Genomic DNA, 20,206 nt, shown 5'->3' on the forward strand with positions numbered 1-20,206 from the left:
TTACTCACAGTAAATACACCATTATCATATTAACTAAACTTAGATATTTATGCAGGATGTACACAATTACAAGTTAAAACCATATGATTGCATGTAATATTGCAATTTTATTGTAGAAAATGATACACGTATTATAGAAAGCAGTTCTATGAACACGTGAAGAGGCCAAAAAATTGTTCAACACTGCTGGTGTTTCAGATGTGGATCCGTAATCTGATGATTCCTTAAAGCATACTAATTATCAGCCAGCAACAAAGGACGATAGTGAACTCTCAATACATTTTGTAGTGTTTCACTGATATCTCTACAATTACATACAATAATTATCTTTTGTTTCTCATATATTGTCTCATGTTGGTTACTCTGTGTTGTTTTAAGTCAAATGGCAATATAATTATGAGCTATGTAATTTTTGAAGCACTATAAAACATGTATAAATCTCTACAACAAACTGTTAAGAATTTTTAAAGGAGTTAAGTATTCCATGTTACTGTTACTTCTACAACATCAGATGTACTGGCCACAGCACCAAGATGTCTGACGTATCCATAACTATGCCTATTTAGTACTTAATGCTGAAGTTGACAAAAGTTTTGAATAAGCATAAACACACACTAACAACCATGATGTATCATGATTATCAGTGCCATGAAGTTAGTAGTAACAATGAATGCATTTCCATGGTTGAAAAATTCCTTGTGCCTTTATCTCAAAATACACATTTTGCAGATACATTGTTATGACTCTAAACCCACGAATGTTTCACTGAATAGGGAAAACTTTCTATTACTTAGTGTCACTGCAGGTTCTAGTTTAAGTTAAGAATTCTGTTTATATATTTTATGATTAAAACAACAGTTTAATCAAGCCATGCTCAGATGGGGAGTTCTGAAAATATTTCACATTAAGTTAGCAAACAGCATTAGGAAAACCTTAAAACGTGAGAGCAAAATGGATAACGAAGGGCAAGAAAGTGAACTAACAAGAGTGAACTAACGAGAACAGGAGAGTGAACTAACAAGAGCTTTTCATGTTTCTTTACCTGTCAATGAAGTTTCTGCAATATTGGTTGCAACAACACACTTCCTGAGTCCCTCTGGTGATCTCTGGAAGATCTTGGCTTGCAGATCTGATGGCAGTTGCGAATAAATTGGAAGAACAGAAAGCTGAGGAGCATTATCTATTTCCCCAAGTCTCTCAGCAAGAACTTCACACGTTACCTCAATATCCTCCTGCCCAGGCATAAAAATGAGGATATCTCCTGTTAAAAAGTGAGAATGTTAAATATTTAGAATGGCCATTTAATGATGTTCAAACAATCTACTTTTACGAGGTAGCAATATGTCAGATGAAGAATTAATACCTCCAATAATTTTTGTTTGATACTGATACCTTCATTTGGCTGCAGATGAATCTGTAGAGCTTGCTTCACAGCAGCATCAACATAATCTTCCACTGGGTTTTTGCTGAAGAAAATTTCCACGGGAAATGTTCTTCCTGGGATAGTGAATGTTGGGACATTACCAAAAAATGTAGAAAATTTTGTAGCATCCATAGTAGCTGAGGTAACTATCAATTTTAGATCATGTCTCCTAGCAACAACCTGAAACAGACAAGTAAAGTTGACCACCATGTATAATTTGTGCTGGTCATTGCATGATACAGGAAGAAAGACATGAAGGAAGGAAGGAAGGAAGGAAGGAAGGAAGGAAGGAAGGACGATTTGAGTTTAACAGCCCCTCAACATCAAGCCCATTAGAGACAGAGCACAAGCTCGGATGGTGTCAAGGGTGAGGAAGGAAATCGGCCATGCCCTTTGAAAGGGACCATCCCGATATTTGCCAGGAATTATTTAGAGAAATCATGGAAAACCTAAATGTGGATGGCCAGACACAGGTTTGACTGTCATTGCACTGAATTCGAATCCAGTGTTACACAGGGGTGCTTGCAAATACTCCACTACCTCCTGGTAATTTGTGCCAGTCTCACGTCAAACTGTGAATTTTGTGGTCTCTCTCTCTTATCGAAAGCTATGAATATGCAGGGACAAAACCTAACCTACAATAAGATTTACAGAATGCAAACGATACTGTTTTAGGAAAACTTATGCAAGACTCATCACTAAAAGATTTGTAAAAGACACCAACTTAACTGAGGAAGGAATACTAAGATTGAACATTGTCGTGAGTTGGAGGAAGGAAACTGGCTGTCTCCTTTTCAAAAGAATCATCCTGATATTTGCCCTAAGTGAAAACACAGAAAAGTTAAACCTGGATAACCAGACGGTGATGTGAACCACTGTCCTCATAAATATTGTCAATTGTTCCAACAGCAGTGTCATCTCATTTAGTCCAAAATAGCTAAGAATGTCTTTTGAAACTGAGAACTGCTCAAAATACAATTCTCATGGTCAAAGCAAAAAATGGAGATTGAACCTCTCATACAAACCTAGTGTGTCAAACTGGCTCAATCTACAATCATGTATGCCCCCTCTTCTCTTTTGGCTTAGTGCAGCCCTGTACAAGGTGACACTGCCTCGCATCACCCAGCCTCAAGCATTCTATTTGCTGGAAATGTTTTTAGCATGACGGGTGAAGTGCAACACATTAGCAAGGCTATCATGCTTCTATTACACTGTAAAGTAACAGTGACGACTAGAGTGGCATGTGTTACTTATCCCTGCAATCGCTGTATTTCTAGAGTGGAAATGGCCTATACCCTGTGGACATATAAAGAGAAAATTGAAATGATGGAGGATTTAGTTATGACAATGGGTGCTACCTTGAGATTTTATAATGAAATAGTCTGTGCAAAGAAAAGAACTGCTTGCAAATACTGTCCAAAAAATTTTTGGCAATCATAGTGCAATAACATGTGAATGAAGATATGAATAAAATCCATCACAAACATTTCTTGACACAGAAAAATTGTCTCTTAGTTCTATTACAACATGGCCCTTTCTTAGTGCTTCCACCACAGCAACCTGTTTTGAGAACTAAAAGTTTTAATTATGAATGTTAAAAAACTATTGCTTCTTTTCTCGCAGCACAGGAATGGTGGAAAAAAAAAGTCTGTCACGTTATGGAGGTTACACAAGGAGGTGAAAGATACTATGTTCTCACATCTGGGTACATTCCTGGGTGAGAGTGAGAGAGTCTGAGTGAGTTTCATGTTCCACGGATCATTCTTCATGATAAATTGTAATGATGTGGAACGAGTCATTCCACATTGAAACTGCAAATTAATTTGTAAATTTTGTAAATATGGCTACATGTTGGATATTTATGAGGTTTTTTTTATTTTTTAAATATACAGATATGAGTTAGTAGTTCCAGAACACCACCTTTTACACATTACAATAGAATAAACATTACAATGGAATAGAAGGAGTTGACAAGGAGAAACTTCTCCAGTTTGTGTTCAAATTTTATTTTGCTGTCTGTCAGACATTTTATATCACTGGGTACACAATCAAAAATTTAAGTAGTAACTTTGTGCACTGCCTTTTGTGCTAAAGACAACTTTAATGAGGAGAAACGAATGTCACATTTCCTTCTGGTATTATACACTCCTGGAAATGGAAAAAAGAACACATTGACACCGGTGTGTCAGACCCCACCATACTTGCTCCGGACACTGCGAGAGGGCTGTACAAGCAATGATCACATGCGCGGCACAGTGGACACACCAGGAACCGCGGTGTTGGCCGTCGAATGGCGCTAGCTGCGCAGCATTTGTGCACCGCCGCCGTCAGTGTCAGCCAGTTTGCCGTGGCATACGGAGCTCCATCGCAGTCTTTAACACTGGTAGCATGCCGCGACAGCGTGGACGTGAACCATATGTGCAGTTGACAGACTTTGAGCGAAGGCGTATAGTGGGCATGCGGGAGGCCAGGTGGACGTACCGCCGAATTGCTCAACACGTGGGGCGTGAGGTCTCCACAGTACATCGATGTTGTTGCCAGTGGTCGGCGGAAGGTGCACGTGCCAGTCGACCTGGGACCGGACCGCAGCGACGCACGGATGCACGCCAAGACCGTAGGATACTACGCAGTGCCGTAGGGGACGGCACCGCCACTTCCCAGCAAATTAGGGACACTGTTGCTCCTGGGGTATCGGCGAGGACCATTCGCAACCGTCTCCATGAAGCTGGGCTACAGTCCCACACACCGTTCGGCCGTCTTCCGCTCACGCCCCAACATCGTGCAGCCCGCCTTCAGTGGTGTCGCGACAGGCGTGAATGGAGGGACGAATGGAGACGTGTCGTCTTCAGCAATGAGAGTCGCTTATGCCTTGGTGCCAATGATGGTCGTATGTGCGTTTGGCGCCGTGCAGGTGAGCGCCACAATCAGGACTGCATATGACCGAGGCACACAGGGCCAACACCCGGGATCGTGGTGTGGGGAGCGATCTCCTACACTGGCCGTACACCTCTGGTGATCGTCGAGGGGACACTGAATAGTGCACGGTACATCCAAACCGTCATCGAACCTATCATTGTACCATTCCTAGACGGGCAAGGGAACTTGCTGTTCCAACAGGACAATGCACGTCCGCATGTATCCCGTGCCACCCAATGTGCTCTAGAAAGTGTAAGTCAACTACCCTGGCCAGCAAGATCTCCGGATCTGTCCCCCATTGAGCATGTTTGGGACTGTATGAAGCATCGTCTCACGCGGTCTGCACGTCCAGCACGAACGCTGGTCCAACTGAGGCGCCAGGTGGAAATGGCATGGCAAGCCGTTCCACAGGACTACATCCAGTAACTCTATGATCGTCTCCATGGGAGAATAGCAGCGTGCATTGCTGCGAAAGGTGGATATACACTGTACTAGTGCCGACACTGCGCATGCTCTGTTGCCTGTGTCTATGTGCCTGTGGTTCTGTCAGTGTGATCATGTGATGTATCTGACCCCAGGAATGCGTCAATAAAGTTTCCCCTTCCTGGGACAATGAATTCACGGTGTTCTTATTTCAATTTCCAGGAGTGTAATTATGTATCATTCTTCCTTTTGAACTCTAGTGGATCACTGTCAACAAAATTCATGAGGGAACAGGTATACGGTGAAGTAGTAGTTGGAATGCTCTACTTCTTAACCAGATGTCTACAAGACGATCACAGGTGAGCACCAAATACACTCCTGGAAATGGAAAAAAAGAACACATTGACACCGCTGTGTCAGACCCACCATACTTGCTCCGGACACTGCGAGAGGGCTGTACAAGCAATGATTACACGCACGGCACAGCGGACACATCAGGAACTGCGGTGTTGACCGTCAAATGGCGCTAGCTGCGCAGCATTTGTGCACCGCCGCCGTCAGTGTCAGCCACTTTGCCGTGGCATACGGAGCTCCATCGCAGTCTTTAACACTGGTAGCATGCCGCGACAGCGTGGACGTGAACCATATGTGCAGTTGACGGACTTTGAGCGAGGGTGTATAGTGGGCGTGCGGGAGGCCGGGTGGACGTACCGCCGAATTGCTCAACACGTGGGGCGTGAGGTCTCCACAGTACATCGATGTTGTCGCCAGTGGTCAGCGGAAGGTGCACGTGCCCGTCGACCTGGGACCGGACCGCAGCGACGCACGGATGCACGCCAAGACCGTAGGATCCTACGCAGTGCCGTAGGGGACGGCACCGCCACTTCCCAGCAAATTAGGGACACTGTTGCTCTTGGGGTATCGGCGAGGACCATTCGCAACCGTCTCCATGAAGCTGGGCTACAGTCCCGCACACCGTTAGGCCGTCTTTCGCTCACGCCCCAACATCGTGCAGCCCGCCTCCAGTGGTGTCGCGACAGGCGTGAATGGAGGGACGAATGGAGACGGGTCGTCTTCAGCAATGAGAGTCGCTTATGCCTTGGTGCCAATGATGGTCGTATGTGTGTTTGGCGCCGTGCAGGTGAGCGCCACAATCAGGACTGCATACTACCGAGGCACACAGGGCCAACACCCGGCATCATGGTGTGGGGAGCGATCTCCCACACTGGCCGTACACCTCTGGTGATCGTCGAGGGGACACTGAATAGTGCACGGTATATCCAAACCATCATCGAACCCATCGTTCTACCATTCCCAGACCGGAAAGGGAACTTGCTGTTCCAACAGGACAATGCACGTCCGCATGTATCCCGTGCCACCCAACGTGCTCTAGAAGGTGTAAGTCAACTACCCTGACCAGCAAGATTTCCGGATCTGTCCCCCATTGAGCATGTTTGGGACTGGATGAAGCGTAGTCTCTCGCGGTCTGCACGTCCAGCACGAACGCTGGTCCAACTGAGGCGCCAGGTGGAAATGGCATGGCAAGCCGTTCCACAGGACTACATCCAGCATCTCTACGATCGTCTCCATGGGAGAATAGCAGCCTGCATTGCTGCGAAAGGTGGATATACACTGTACTAGTGTCGACATTGTGCATGCTCTGTTGCCTGTGTCTATGTGCCTGTGGTTCTGTCAGTGTGATCATGTGATGTATCTGACCCCAGGAATGTGTCAATAAAGTTTCCCCTTCCTGGGACAATGAATTCACGGTGTTCTTATTTCAATTTCCAGGAGTGTATTATTATTACAGTGTGTTTTTGAGCAAATGATTGAACTATGTTGCTTTAGGAGTTCCAAAATCTGCTGCTTTCAGCTAAAATTCCCATCAATATGGACACCTAAAAATTTGGAAGTTTCCACCCCTTTTATTAATTCTTCACCACATCTTAACTTATAATTGGTATAGTTCCCATAGATGTGTGGAACTAAAATGCAGTGTCTTCTTAAAACAGAGGGCGAGACCATTCGCAGAAACCCACTCAACTGTACTTTTAAGAACAATGATACCATTTCTTCTGTTGCTGTATGTATCCTTGAACTGATTACAATACTAGTGCCATCGGCAAAAAGAACTAATTATGCTTGTTGCATATTAGACAGATGATCTAAATACTGGAACAGTCTTGTTTTTACAATTAGCTTTTGTCGTTAACAATATGTTGCCTGTACAAATAAAACTGAAGTAACAAAAGCAATGTGTTTAAGATGTGTTTCTTCGCAAAATTCTGAAAGAAACTACCACCAATGAAACTCTTTGTAAGGAAATACTTGTTCTTAAGGATATGACATTTCTGATATAAGTAAAATGACAAATAAAACCTCCTTCTAACAAGTTACACCTGTTATGAAACCTATTTCTGTGATCACAGCAATAAAATTTACCTTGAAAAATACTTGCCTCATTAAAAATATCTGATGTCATGTAAGTAAACTGCTGCCTATTAAAACTGTAACATCAGGAAGGAAGGCAAATAACGAAATTTTGAAAATTATACGTATGCAACATAGTAGAAAAGTAACATGAGTAAATTGGGTGAGGGGAAGGGGGAGGGGGGGGGGGGGGGAAGGGTTACAGAGTGTGTGAAATTTAGCACAACACACACACACACACACACACACACACACACACACACACACACACACACAAACGCTGTAACCTGGCTGGGCACTCATTTGGACTGAGCTGGCATTACAGATAAGGGTGTGTCATTTCACACTTATCCACCTTTATGCCAGAGTCCACAAATCGTAATAACTGGTGAGTGGCGATGTGCGAATCTCTCAGCAACCCAAGAACAGATGTTTCAGATGGGTGTGTGATGTGGAGAATGTGCTGGCCAGGCCAACAGTTGAACACTCTGTGCACCAAGACAGGCAAAGACAGTGCAGGCACTGTGCAAACCAAGTGTTGTCTTAGACTCTTATCCATTAGTTCCCCTCAGAGCTTTCACACATGGTTATGTCAATCAAGAGATTGTATGCAGAATGAGGGCTTATGTGTAAGGACTGTGTGGTCCCATTCCTGAGTACAATGTTGTTGTCGGGTGCAATACTTTCGGTACATTTCTCTCTGCTGCCATACCACAACAATGATCACTGGGCTGACAGATTGTGGTGTTCCAGACACTGCTGCATTGTCCGTGTGGATACTTGTTTTGCTGCAAATGAGTCCAGTTCCTGACTCCAGGTAGGTGATGTGGCTTTATACCCCACACTGTCTGGCAAACAATATGACTGTCCTATACAACACTAGTTACTGGTGACTCTGAGATTCTGCCCGGCAATGAGTCTGGTCCTGCAGTACCCATCAACTCCATGACAGTAGTGGAATCCCAACCAACATAGGCAGGAATATTGCAGAATGATAAACTGCAGTTTGACATCTGAATCCCATATACAAACTCGTATCGAGCATAACTTGTAAGCTACAACTAGTTAATCTGTAAATGACTGTATTAACATGTTATGTCAGTACAAATAATAATTTGATCAACATAAATGTTCAAAGTCAATAAATAGTTCTCAAGAGCCAAAAAAGAAATAGTCATGCATACAAAGGTTCAAACAAAGCAAAACAAAGTCCAATCACACAGTACCAGAGGGAAATTTCATAAAACAAAAGAGGGGTAAAAAATTTAGTGTAATGGAGAATGTTGCTTGCTATGATACTGAAAATGTAAAATGAAAAATATCTGTCCCACACAAATTACGGGGCAGTCACTTGACATCCTAGGTCAAAATTATTTAAATATACTTTTTTTCCCTTCTTTGCAACTTTCCTGAACTAGTGAAACCTTGGGAAAGACTTGTAGTCATGTTCCCCCAACCCTCTTTGTATTCTCTTTACCTCAATGAGATTTTTGCTCCCTCATTTGCATCTTCCAACATAAATTTGATGGCACTGCATACAATAACATATGCCAAGTTATAAAGATTTTTCCCAGCAACTAAGGTGTGCAAAGACTTTTGTGCCATACTATGTAGCAAAGAATTAGCAATGAGAACTCTTTAAATACACAGGTTGACAAGCAGTAGTCAACTGAGAAGGCCACCTCTTGGGATCAAAGAAATGGAATTGCTCAGCACTCAGGACAACAATGCATTCCTGTACATAGCTAAGGTGTTTGGTATGACCTCTAACTTCACCTACATGACATCAACCCGTATGCTGCACACCACATGTACCTGAAGATGAGATGTTAAATATTAAAATGAACTGGACAGTATTAATAAACTAAAATGTAATTGTTTATGGAAATTATTATTCGGAAATAATGAGATAGTCTATGCTGGATGGAAACAGGTACCCATTTATAATTTGACCAAACGAGAATAAGCCTTTTAAGATCAAGCAAAAACTAAGAAATCAAGTACCTTCATATAAAAGATCTGAATTTTCTAACCGCCTGAGGTTTTACATCTTTTTTAATTTGTTTCATGGTACTTGCTCTAGGTTTTGTTTTCTTACCAGATTCTAAGCAAGTACTTCAAAAAAACTTCATATTTGACTTTTATACTTTGGAAATAGAAAAAAGTCTTTTCTAGTATACATAGAACACATGATATGTGATTTCTAACTGTTGGAACTTAGAAAGATTACCCTTCGCTAAAAACAGTGATAAAGAGGTATGCATTAAATGATTTGCATAGAAGTTAATCCTGTAAGTTCTTGGCTGTGCTGTACAAGCAACAACTACATCACTTATGTAGAAGGAAAATGTGAGATATGAACAATGATTGATGCAAATGATTTTATTAACTGTCTGAATTTTAATTAAACAAAGAGACAAAAATGCATGTTATTTAGTAATCCAAAATACAATATAGAATATAATAAAAAATCTACATCTAAAAAGATTTTTCAAATTTTCATTGAAATTATACAAATTAATGGTCAGTGAACCCTTGTCAGTTTCTAGTTTTTAAATAATTTCAGGAAAGGACATATATACAGTTCTTATAATACGAGTTTAAGTACAAGACCGCTATCACAAGACTAAGGTGATTATCCTGAAACACACAGAAGATATGACATACTTAAATTCCGCTTAGAAGGTACAGATTATAAAGTTAAGATAGCATCCTGTTATCTGATGCATGGCAGTTTATGATATCTCAGTTTTACTATCTGCTTAAATACACACCTTCATTGATAGAGCAGATTTTGAGATGTGTGGCTGCATTAAGACAACTTGTCTTTAGCTTCAGTTTAATTGAAAACTTGTGTCTTGTGTTCATCCAGTAGCAATAAATTTATCGTTACACACACTACAGTTTATCAGTGGAACTAACCATGGACATATATATGTAAGTTACAACACTGTCAGAATGTTCTGAACTGGCTACATTTTTTCTTGACTTCTGTGTAAAGTATAAACTGTTTCCACCCCGAGAAAAACCAAGTAAACATTGGAAAAATTAATTGGATTAAATATAACAAAACAATTTTAACAGTCTACAAATTCACAATGTAGGAAAGTGTTTCCAAAATAGTCTCTAAGGAATAATATTGCACTTTTCAAAAAGTTGTTTTTAATGGTAGCATTAAATGAGGATACATAGAACTCTGTTAAATAATGTAATTTACTGCATGTACAACAAATATTCAGAAAATAGAATGCTAAGAGATATGTAGTTCTCATTCAGCTAGCAGCTTCGAAGGTAACAGATGTAGTGTTATGTTTGCCCTCTCTGTTAGAGTGTCTGAGTTAAGTGATGTTAACTAGGTTGAGTGGCAGAGAGAACTGCGACGCATGACAGCTACCAGTTGTTTTCAGGACTGTTTGTGTACAGTACCTTATACATTTTTCTCTTGCAGGTTTGCCTTTACAGCACTGCCTCAGTCAAAAAAAGGAAGAACACAAAATAATATGGGAGGGAAAGGAAAACAAAAGACCACAAAAATGAATGGTGAGCTATTTTCATAAATACATAGTAACATTATTATAATCTACTACAATAGGGGTGCTCTGTGTACAGATATATATAAAATGGAGGCTGTTTTTTGTGAACAGTGCAGTGGCTAATTTTCTGGTAACTGTACATCACTGACAAATGTATGATAAAAAAGGCTTCAGTTGCTCAATCAATGATTAGTTAAAGAAAATACGTTACAGCATCAAATAAAAAATGCAATTCTCTTGTTACACGATTATTGTTAAAGGCACTAACATGACTATCAATACAATGAGCACTCTCAGGAGGAGGAAAAACTGGCAAATGTATAACATTCTGTGTTTTGTAAAGTGATAAATTATTACAGGAATGCTCGAAAACTATTTGTAGTTAGTAAAGTGCACATGGCTACAAAGTATGCAACCTATTCTTGTCAGTTAATTCCATGGATCATTAGCACGATAAATCACAATGATGTGATGGGAACAGACATGTGGGACAATTAAAATCCTTATAAATGAAGCAGCCAATTGTGTTTGCACACTGTAGAGCTTAAAATAATGTTTACTATGGCAAGACACATGTTATTTTTCACATTAATTAAGTCGCAGTTTTCTTTACTTTTAGATATAACGCAATATTGAGGTAATCTTGTGTTGTGTGGGTAAGAGATAAGATATACCACTTCCCTGATAACAGAGGCTTGTCAGCCGGTCTGAACCAATAGCCTGTGTTTTGTGATAGGTGTGTTAGAAGTCACAGTCCACACTGAAATTTGATACATGACTTGTGCAGGTACTGGGAAAGTGTCAACCATGAAGTTCACTGTGAGGACTACATCTAAATGGCTTTCAGGTGATGAAAAAAGGGTCTTCTGTAATGTTATGGAAAGTGGTGACATTATAGAAGTGCAAAATGACACCTTGCATATATGGGGAATTGGCATAAAAACAAGTAAGTGATATACATAATTTGGTTTTTGCACTTTTAGTATTAAATTTAAGTGCAATCTTATTAAATTTTCATTTTACAGAGACCAAAGATGGAAACAAAATAGAAGTTGCATATTATAAGCCATCAAATGAACCAAATGTTATGGGTAAAATAGTACGAGAACCACTGGAAAACTTTTGGACTGAAGGTTCACAGATCAGAATAAACAACAGCAGTGACAAAACACATCAGCATCATAGCGAGGAAGAAGTTGTCCAACGAGTGGAACATGTAATATAAAACTGTTACAAAACAACTGCTACAAATCATAGCAAGTTAAGAAGCAATTTCTAATTTTATTTATTTTTACAGGCACTTCAACACAAAAGCAGAAAGTGGCATAATTCTGAACACTTTGCATTCTGGTGTCGACATGGAGAAAAACTGACAGACAAACGACAGGTATGAAATTGTATTTTAATTAAGTTCATTATTTGTGAGATGGAAGGCAAAAAGGACATCCTGCCAAAAATTTTGGGTTTTGAGTTCATGTAATTTTTATGTTCAAGATTATATTCGGATCATAAATATAGAGATCTCTACCTTTAAATCTGAGTGAGTTAAAAGAGGTTTAAAGTTTCACTTTATCGCCACTGATTAATTTGACATATTTATGAAACAAATTTTGCATCCATATTATCCTAAAAATGTCCTCTGTCAAACGGTAAAGACTTATTTAAGTTAACATTAAGAGGTTAACCTCTTCAGACCTGCAGCACATTACAGTGTACAAAAGTTTAAAACCAAATAAATGACTCCAAATTGAGAAAAATCAGTGTACTCCAAAAAATCCCCCCCCCCCCCCCCCCCACAATATTGGAATTTTTATTCCACGTTATGCAATATCTTCGATCAAATTTTGCTGCTAAAAGCCACCTAAAATTCACAAAACCCCCAAATATAAATTACTGGGATCCCATATTTTATAGTGGTCAAAGTATTTGATTTTTCACTTCTAAAGTACTTGCATTGGTAGCTGTTCAAGATCGTCCACAAAGAGCATTTTTGCCTCTCCTCTTTGTCTTTTATTCTAGAATATCTGGCAGGGCAGTTTCCTCCTTGAGCTCCTCACTGTCACTGACTTGAGGTTCTGGTCCTGTATCTGCTTCCACTTCGGGACATTTTCTATTTCTCTTCACAACAGATACTCTTTTTAAAAAGACTGTATTTTTGTTGTCTTGTCGTCCCTGCTGGAATTACTGCCAAGAAACCAAACAAGCCCATTTTCTTTGGCAAAAATGCAATGTGCAAATTAATTTCCATCCATGAACATTTTGCAGTGTACACTACCTTTGTAACTAATGATGAAATCAAACTGAATATATTTACTAAATATATTCAGTTTGAGTTCACCATTTTTATGTGAGGCACTTTGTTAGCAATATTGTTCTTTAAGAGATTTAGTCAGTCATATGTATTCACAGCAACTTCACCTTTTTCATTCTTAGTAGCAACAGCAGAGTTAACATGTGTTGTAGGTGTGGGTTTTTGTTGCTACAGTAACGTTAACTGTCAGCTGGGATTTTAGGGCTGCAAACTGCAGATTGGTAACATCTGTAGGCATTTGTAACTCTCATATAAAAAGGGACCATTTGTCTTGTTTGGCATTATTGTAGACATAATACATTCTTTTTTTATACACAGATTCTCTGAGGTATTTAAAGTGCCGATAAAATTTAGGAAATACTACTTTGTGAACCACTGAATACACATCACTGAGCTTTCCAAAAGTGGCCTCTTGTTATTTCTCTGTAACAAGAGGCCTTTTCGCAAAATACTGACATCAATTGCTTTTAATGATATAATTGATTCCTGTTGGATTCAAACAACTTTCAAATGATATTAGTGTGTACAGAACGAAGTAAATTACAACAATATGCAAAAAAGAAACTAAAACAATGGAAAATCCAGGATGGAATAATGACAGTATTATGAAAAGGATAGTTGCTATTTGCCAAGTGGAGATGCTGAGTCACAGACAGGCCTATCTGTGACTCAGCATTCTGAAATGTGATGACTAGCAACTATCCTTTTCATAATATTGTCGAAAAAAGAAAACAGGCATTTTAGACAACCCTGAATGTTTTTGCTTGTACCAAAAATTTTACTTCTCTGACAAGAGGCCCTTTTTCCTTTCCATCTCACATTTATGGATGCTTTTTTACTAAAACAAGTGCGGTGGGAAATGTTAACTTCATATGTTGTTATTCGTGTAACAACAGGGTCTGCATATTTGCTACGTTTTTTTGTAATATACAGGACTGTGATCTTCAAAGTTATTATCTCTGTCATTTTTACATTTCTGAGAATTGCAGGTTCAGTGACGATAAGTCTTACAAGGGTGTACATGTTAGACACCTTGAATAAAAGACAGCTGAGCACATAATATTACACAAGTACTTGAAACGGATGAAAAATATAGAATAATTCACATTAAAATCATCTACCTAAAAAATGTACAGATTAAGAGAAAGTGTGGCTTTCTTTTGTTTATTGTTATCAGACCTGAATACCTTAAACAAGCAAGACTTGAATTTTGGCTGAACAAGTAAAAGGCAATAGTATTGTTTAAATTACATAACAAAGGGGAATTACTCTCTTTGAAATTACATATGGTGAATTATTATTAAACCTACAGTATAAATTAGCCTAACAAGTGAAAAATATATACGTTTAAAAGAAATTATGATAACGAAGCTGCACACTCAATGAAAAGACAGGTTGAAACACCTTTGCACATTGCTACAGTTGTTTCTACTGGAGAATATGCCCTTGCTTTCTTTTATGCTGCGAGTTGATCCATACAGTCAGATACAGAAAGATGTACAATTTAATGTTTCATACAGATCACAATACAACTCGATGTATTTCACAGATAGAAAGTTTTTTCAGAGGGGACTGTCACAGTACTATCAGCAAAAACTGTAGGACCAAACACATGCTGTATCCCAAAAACTTGTATCTGCAGCCTACTATCACTTAACTCTGAAACCACCAACGAACATATTTCAAAACAAAGGGAGTATTCAAATATTTTGTGATTAAGCAGTGTTTCTTGAACAATAAATGTGCACAGTGTCACACCTAGTTCAAGTTTTTCTTCTTCAGTTTAATAATGACTTGAGGTAGTGCTTTACACACACAAAACTCTGTATGTAACTTCACATCCATTCTTCAACACTCTACAAGATAACCTAAGTTCCTCATACTCCATAAATAAATATTAAAAAAAATTAACATTAAACAGTGTAACATTCTCTTTAGAAAAATTTGCTATTCTTGATGAGTACTATCCTTTTTGAAAAATGAGTTTTTTTTCTATTTTTAGGTGTTACATCAAAGCTCAATAGGCTAAAGCATTGATGAGTTCTAAAGTGTTGCAATGTTAATTAAAATTTCTCCATAATCTAGGTCGAGCAATGTAAAAGAATATGTAACTCAATATTTAGCTCATGTTTTTAATTTCCGTGTGCATGAACCACATATCTTCCACTTTAGGGATTGTTTATAACAGCTTCTGTACTTTTACGCAAGGTTTATGATGTAATAAGATACATTGATTATAAAATTATGTATCATCAATAACTTTCTGTGCTGCTCCCACCAAGGAGTAACATCACTTTTGCAACATTATATTTATTTGAATTTTATTTTAATTCTGCTACTGTCTATGAACTGCTTCCTTGTTATTCTTTTTTTATTATCAAGTCCCACAAAATTTTGGAAAATGTTTTGCTTTCTTCTTGACAGCTTGACATATGTGTAAGAAGTCACAAAATAGTGCAGATAGAACCTATTCCTCATTATTGCTAATTAACACAAACTCTAAATTTCTTTCAAATATTGAAACACTATTCTCGGTTCACATAAATGTCAGATTTATTTTCAATTTTGAGCTTATAAATATTAGGTATTATCTCTGCTGAGACAGCTATGACTGACGGGAAAAAAACATACTAATAAAACAGAAAGAAACCTCTTTGGAATAAAAAGAGAAAAACAAGAAAAAGAAAACAAAACTGCTGTTCTAGGACATGCGTGTGAAAAATTAAGAAACATGAGATGTTATGAAGCAAAAGAAGTGTGCAAGTTTGCTTTTTGGAATAATATTTGTACATGGAATAATGAAATCCACTGAAATGATGCTGCCTAGTTAGAGTAAGTCCATCGAGAAATGTGCATGCAGTTCTTGCTCCTCCAGAACCATCATTAATTTTAAATAATCTATACACAAGCAAGCCAATCATTCTGCTTACAATGCAGGCCTCAAAACGATTTGAACTAAATGAATTCCTACACAGTGCACAAACATTTTAATTAATAAAAACTGCATCAATGTAAGTGTGGTTTTATGGCAAATTTTTAACATACAATTATTTATTTGCAGATGTCTGATGTTGCAAAGTGGGGGAGCTTGTCTGCATCGGCTGGTGTGTGGATGTTTATGAGAAAGAGACACAACACACAATGAATCCTGTGTAAAAATATTTTTTCATCTCTCATCTTATTTAATGTCATTTGCACATATCTGTATATCACCTGTAAATAGTTTCTATCCAATTCAACTTTGTCTTAGGTGTATTTATTTTTTATTTTTTTTACTACTGCAGATGAATCAATAAATTGTACATATGAACAGATTAATTGTTTTCATTTCACAAATTTCTATAACAAACACAATGTAGCTGGAGATAATTTAAACACGAAGAAATTTGTTGATTTAGTGTATTTCCACTCGCCAATAAGCAAAGGAATCCTTTGTAATGAAAATAGTATCTTTAGAACATCTATTAAAAATTCAGTATTTGGCAACTATTTGAAACTATATACATTATGTCCTTTGATAACTAACTAGCTTGCAATTATCAATATTTCTCTTTTATCAAAAAAGATGCATAACATGAATGTAAAATAAAAAGACCAGTCCATAAAGATTTCAAGGTCTTAACATTAGTACAGAAGGTAGTCAAGATTCATGGCTACGTTTGTATTTAACGCTCTTCTGCAGTGTATTAAATGTCTTTTTAGTAATATAGTGGAATTTAAGTGTGAGGTAAGACTATCAGTTGGGCAGCTTGTTTTAATACTATGAAGAGTATCCTCACATGGACTCTTCAAATGAATGTATTACATTATAGCGTAATTCATATTAATATTATAATAAAGCTTGTGACGCAAAATATTAGTGATCTCCTTAACAGAGCATGCCGGCCACTTTTGTCACACTGCAGATGTTGTAGAACTGATACCAGACAGCCGTGTGACCCTCCACTGGTGACGCAAGTCGTGGCCGTGAAATGCCAGCTGATTGTATGGGATTTAGTACAGTAAGATGTTTGTAGAATGCACTTCTTCAACAAGCATATTTCTAAACATACCCGTGTCCCGCATACCAGAATATGGTGGACATCATGTACGAACGACCTCAATCCCTATCATTTACAGCAGATTCAACATCTTAGAGAAGGAGCTGAAGAAAGATGATTGAAATTTTTTCAATCCTAATTGCAAATCCAATTGTTACGGAATCAATGACACTCATAACTCACATTGGTGGTCTGACGAAATCACACATGCTTTTGTGGAGACATGTTTTCACAAGCACTTCCCTGTAAGTATGAGATACAGTATGTGCACATTCTAGTCATCAGGTGACCCATCGTCTAAACCTAACACCCTCGGGAGATGGATTGGAATAAACTGTCGCATTTCTTGACCTCCTACATCCCTGGTCCTACCTCTTCCAATTTTTGCCTGTGGAGAAAGGTGAAGTCTACCAAGAAAAAGTAAATACAAAGTGATGAGTTCATTGTTAACATTATGAACTTTGCTGTTCTAGTATAAGAAAGTGAAGATGACCTCACAAGAGTTATATATAGTGTTGCAAAGAGAATTCGAATGTGTAGTCAAATTATGGTTGGAATTAATGAAAATCAATTTCGGACTTCATCATTTGTCAGTGCCTAACACATTCTGAGAGTATTTGCTTAGGTTACAATGTAACAGCTGTAGTTCTGTAATGAATAAAAATTGCACAAATGTAATACTGAATGTTTTATTCAAATTAGTCAGCACTACCACCTCCTAAAATATTCACTATTCTTCCTGAAACACACTGTAGTACAGAAACACTGTTTTAAATTTCAGTGGTTTGGAAGGACTAGAATAATTCCTAATTAAGTATTTACACTGGGAAAGGTTTCTGTGCTGTTTACAGAAACTTTAGTTTATATGATATAAAACAATACAAAAAGAAAAACAGCTAACAAAACTGTTTATGACGAGGCTGCACTGCCCTCTTTGGTTTTCTTCATAATTAATGAATTTGAAGGTCAGTGACCAGACATAAATTTTCTAATGCAGTACGAAGCAGTTCTTAAAGGCACAAGTAAAAATCAACCTTTGAAGACTAGAAAATATTTGACAGCTATTAACACAATCACCCTGGTGATGACTTGTAGGTTGCAGGACATGACTACATAATTTAAACTGCATGACATGCTCAGCTTGGAAATGCATGCTTCACTATATGAATGCACGGGGTCCAATTTCTAACTAATAGATGACTCTCGAAAGTATTCTAAAATGAAGCATGGCCACAAATATAATGTGGCAGATGATCGCACCAAACAACCAACATAGTGAAGCGATTAGTTAGTAGTGATGATGAGGAGGGTTTGCAAATGCTTGCTGATACTCTTTTCAACAGTGATAATGAAGTATGTGATTTTCCTTTCAGTGATACAGGTATGAAGAACCACAAGCACTAGTTCAAAGTAAATATATTTATAAACGTATTGATGAAAGTGATGATAATGATGAGCGTGCACTGGCCTCTTCAACACGTTCATCATATGACACAGACTAAACAAAGCGAATGGGACTGGTAAAAAGCTGATAATAACCCGGTTATCCTTTTACATTCTATGTTTGTAGTGGGGCTTGCGAAAATTTGTTTAATAAATGTACATGCAGCATGTGAACTATACATTTTTAGAATATATGGATGGCACAATTTTTCTAACAGATTTTTGATGAGATTAATGTCTATGCAACGAAACAACTGAACAATAAAGGCGGCAGAAACATTGCTTATACGAGGAAACAACTGAACAATAAACACAGAAAAAGAAGCTGAAAAGGTGATAAATTGTTTGAAATTATGCTGGGTGAGATTAGGGTACATTTTGCATTACTTATCCTGATGTCACAATTGCAAAAATCTAGAATGAAATTGTACTGGCACAAAAATAGATCTTTGGAGACAGCTATTTGTCATGACACAATGAATAGAGAGGGATTCAATATTATTTTGTATCATGAATGAAGAGAAAGCAGACTGAAGTAATATACAGAAAAAAGTAGGGCCCATCATTTAGTATTTTCTTTTAAAATTTTTGAATTATACTTTCCTTACCAGGACACAGCTGTAGAAAAAAGTCTAATGAACTTCAGAGGCTGTCTTTCTTATGTTCAACGCAATATCCATACACGTGCAACATTTCGTGTACAGGTTTAAAAAATTGTGAATCTAGTTCTGGTTACTGCCTCTCTTTCAAAATTTATACCGGTGATGACGTGACAGGTCCTACCTTTCTGGGCAGTACAAATATAGTGCTAAAATGTGTAAACCATAGTTGGATAAAGGTCGCACATTACTTATGGATAACTGGCATTCTAACCTTGACTTATTTACAAGACTAACAAACAACTAGACAAATTATGGATGTCCATCCTACTGCATGGACGAGGGACTTCAGCTGATGATATGTGTAAGAGAAAGTGCCACTACGGCTGTACCTTGAGAATGTCCTCATTGTCTCACACAACCAGTTTCGGCGGCACAATACCGCCATCCTCAGGCCCCACCACTGCCAAAAGAGTATCAAATTTCCTTGGCACATTTATTGTGGGGTCATTGTTAGTAGTACACGTGGGCTAGCTTTCCTCAGGAGTCTCTACTTGACACCATGTTGTCTCCCAAACAACACAGTGTTGAGCAAAGACTCCGGAGCAAAGCTAGCCCACATATACTAGCAACAATGACCCCACAATAAATGCGCCAAGGAAACTTGATACTCTTTTGGAAGTGGTGGGGCCTGAGGATGGTGGTATTGTGCCACCGAAACTGGTCGTGTGAGACAATTAGGACATTCTCAAGGTACAGCTGTGGCGGTTATCTTTCTCACACAGATAGACAAATGTTGTAGGCATTTAAGACAAAGCAGAATAGAACACGTCTCAGGACATCCCCTTTGGGGATGGGGAAGAGGAGACATAGACAACACGAGAGGTTGTCCTCTTACATATATTGCGCGTGAAGTGGCACTATAAAGATGTCTGGTTTTTGTATGTTAAACACGAATCTGTTGACATGATGGGAAAAGACAAACCAAGAAGACAGAAAAGTCAGACACCAAGAGACAAGGCAATAAAACTAAATTACCACTGAACATCAGAATCGAGTAGGTCACACAAACCTTCAAGAAAGCTCTC

At 38.4% G+C, this 20,206-nt stretch overlaps 2 protein-coding genes across 3 annotated transcripts in view; one reads left to right on the top strand and one right to left on the bottom strand.

The window, feature by feature from the left end:
- LOC126356240 (pre-mRNA-splicing factor ATP-dependent RNA helicase PRP16) overlaps positions 1-20,206 on the bottom strand; it is a 202,213-nt gene that overhangs the window by 79,091 nt on the left and 102,916 nt on the right. The window contains exons 12-13 of the mRNA XM_050007065.1: positions 1,393-1,603; positions 1,043-1,261 (exon numbers count right to left, since the gene is read on the bottom strand). Of these exons, the coding sequence (XP_049863022.1) occupies positions 1,043-1,261; positions 1,393-1,603 (430 nt within the window). The remainder of the gene's footprint in view (positions 1-1,042; positions 1,262-1,392; positions 1,604-20,206) is intronic.
- Positions 10,002-16,350, top strand: LOC126356241 (uncharacterized). Of its 2 annotated transcripts, XM_050007067.1 has the most exons (6): positions 10,002-10,129; positions 10,641-10,732; positions 11,513-11,671; positions 11,751-11,941; positions 12,023-12,112; positions 16,098-16,350. In XM_050007067.1, the coding sequence occupies exons 1-6, from the start codon at positions 10,116-10,118 to the stop codon at positions 16,179-16,181; spliced, it is 630 nt and encodes a 209-aa protein (XP_049863024.1). In that variant the 5' UTR covers positions 10,002-10,115; the 3' UTR covers positions 16,182-16,350. The 2 variants fall into 2 exon arrangements, with proteins under 2 accessions (XP_049863024.1, XP_049863023.1); XM_050007066.1 differs by lacking the exon at positions 10,002-10,129 and having other exon boundaries at positions 10,570-10,732.

The sequence above is a fragment of the Schistocerca gregaria genome, chromosome 3 (genome assembly GCF_023897955.1).
Source record: "Schistocerca gregaria isolate iqSchGreg1 chromosome 3, iqSchGreg1.2, whole genome shotgun sequence".
Classification (NCBI taxonomy): domain Eukaryota; kingdom Metazoa; phylum Arthropoda; class Insecta; order Orthoptera; family Acrididae; genus Schistocerca; species Schistocerca gregaria.

Coding starts and splice junctions, on each gene's coding strand:
- LOC126356241 (XM_050007066.1), top strand. CDS start 10,576: ATGACAGCTACCAGTTGTTTTCAGGACTGTTTGTGTACAGTACCTTAT. Junction 10,733..11,512: donor AAAGACCACAAAAATGAATG/GTGAGCTATTTT, acceptor TGACTTGTGCAG/GTACTGGGAAAGTGTCAACC. Junction 11,672..11,750: donor GGGAATTGGCATAAAAACAA/GTAAGTGATATA, acceptor TTCATTTTACAG/AGACCAAAGATGGAAACAAA.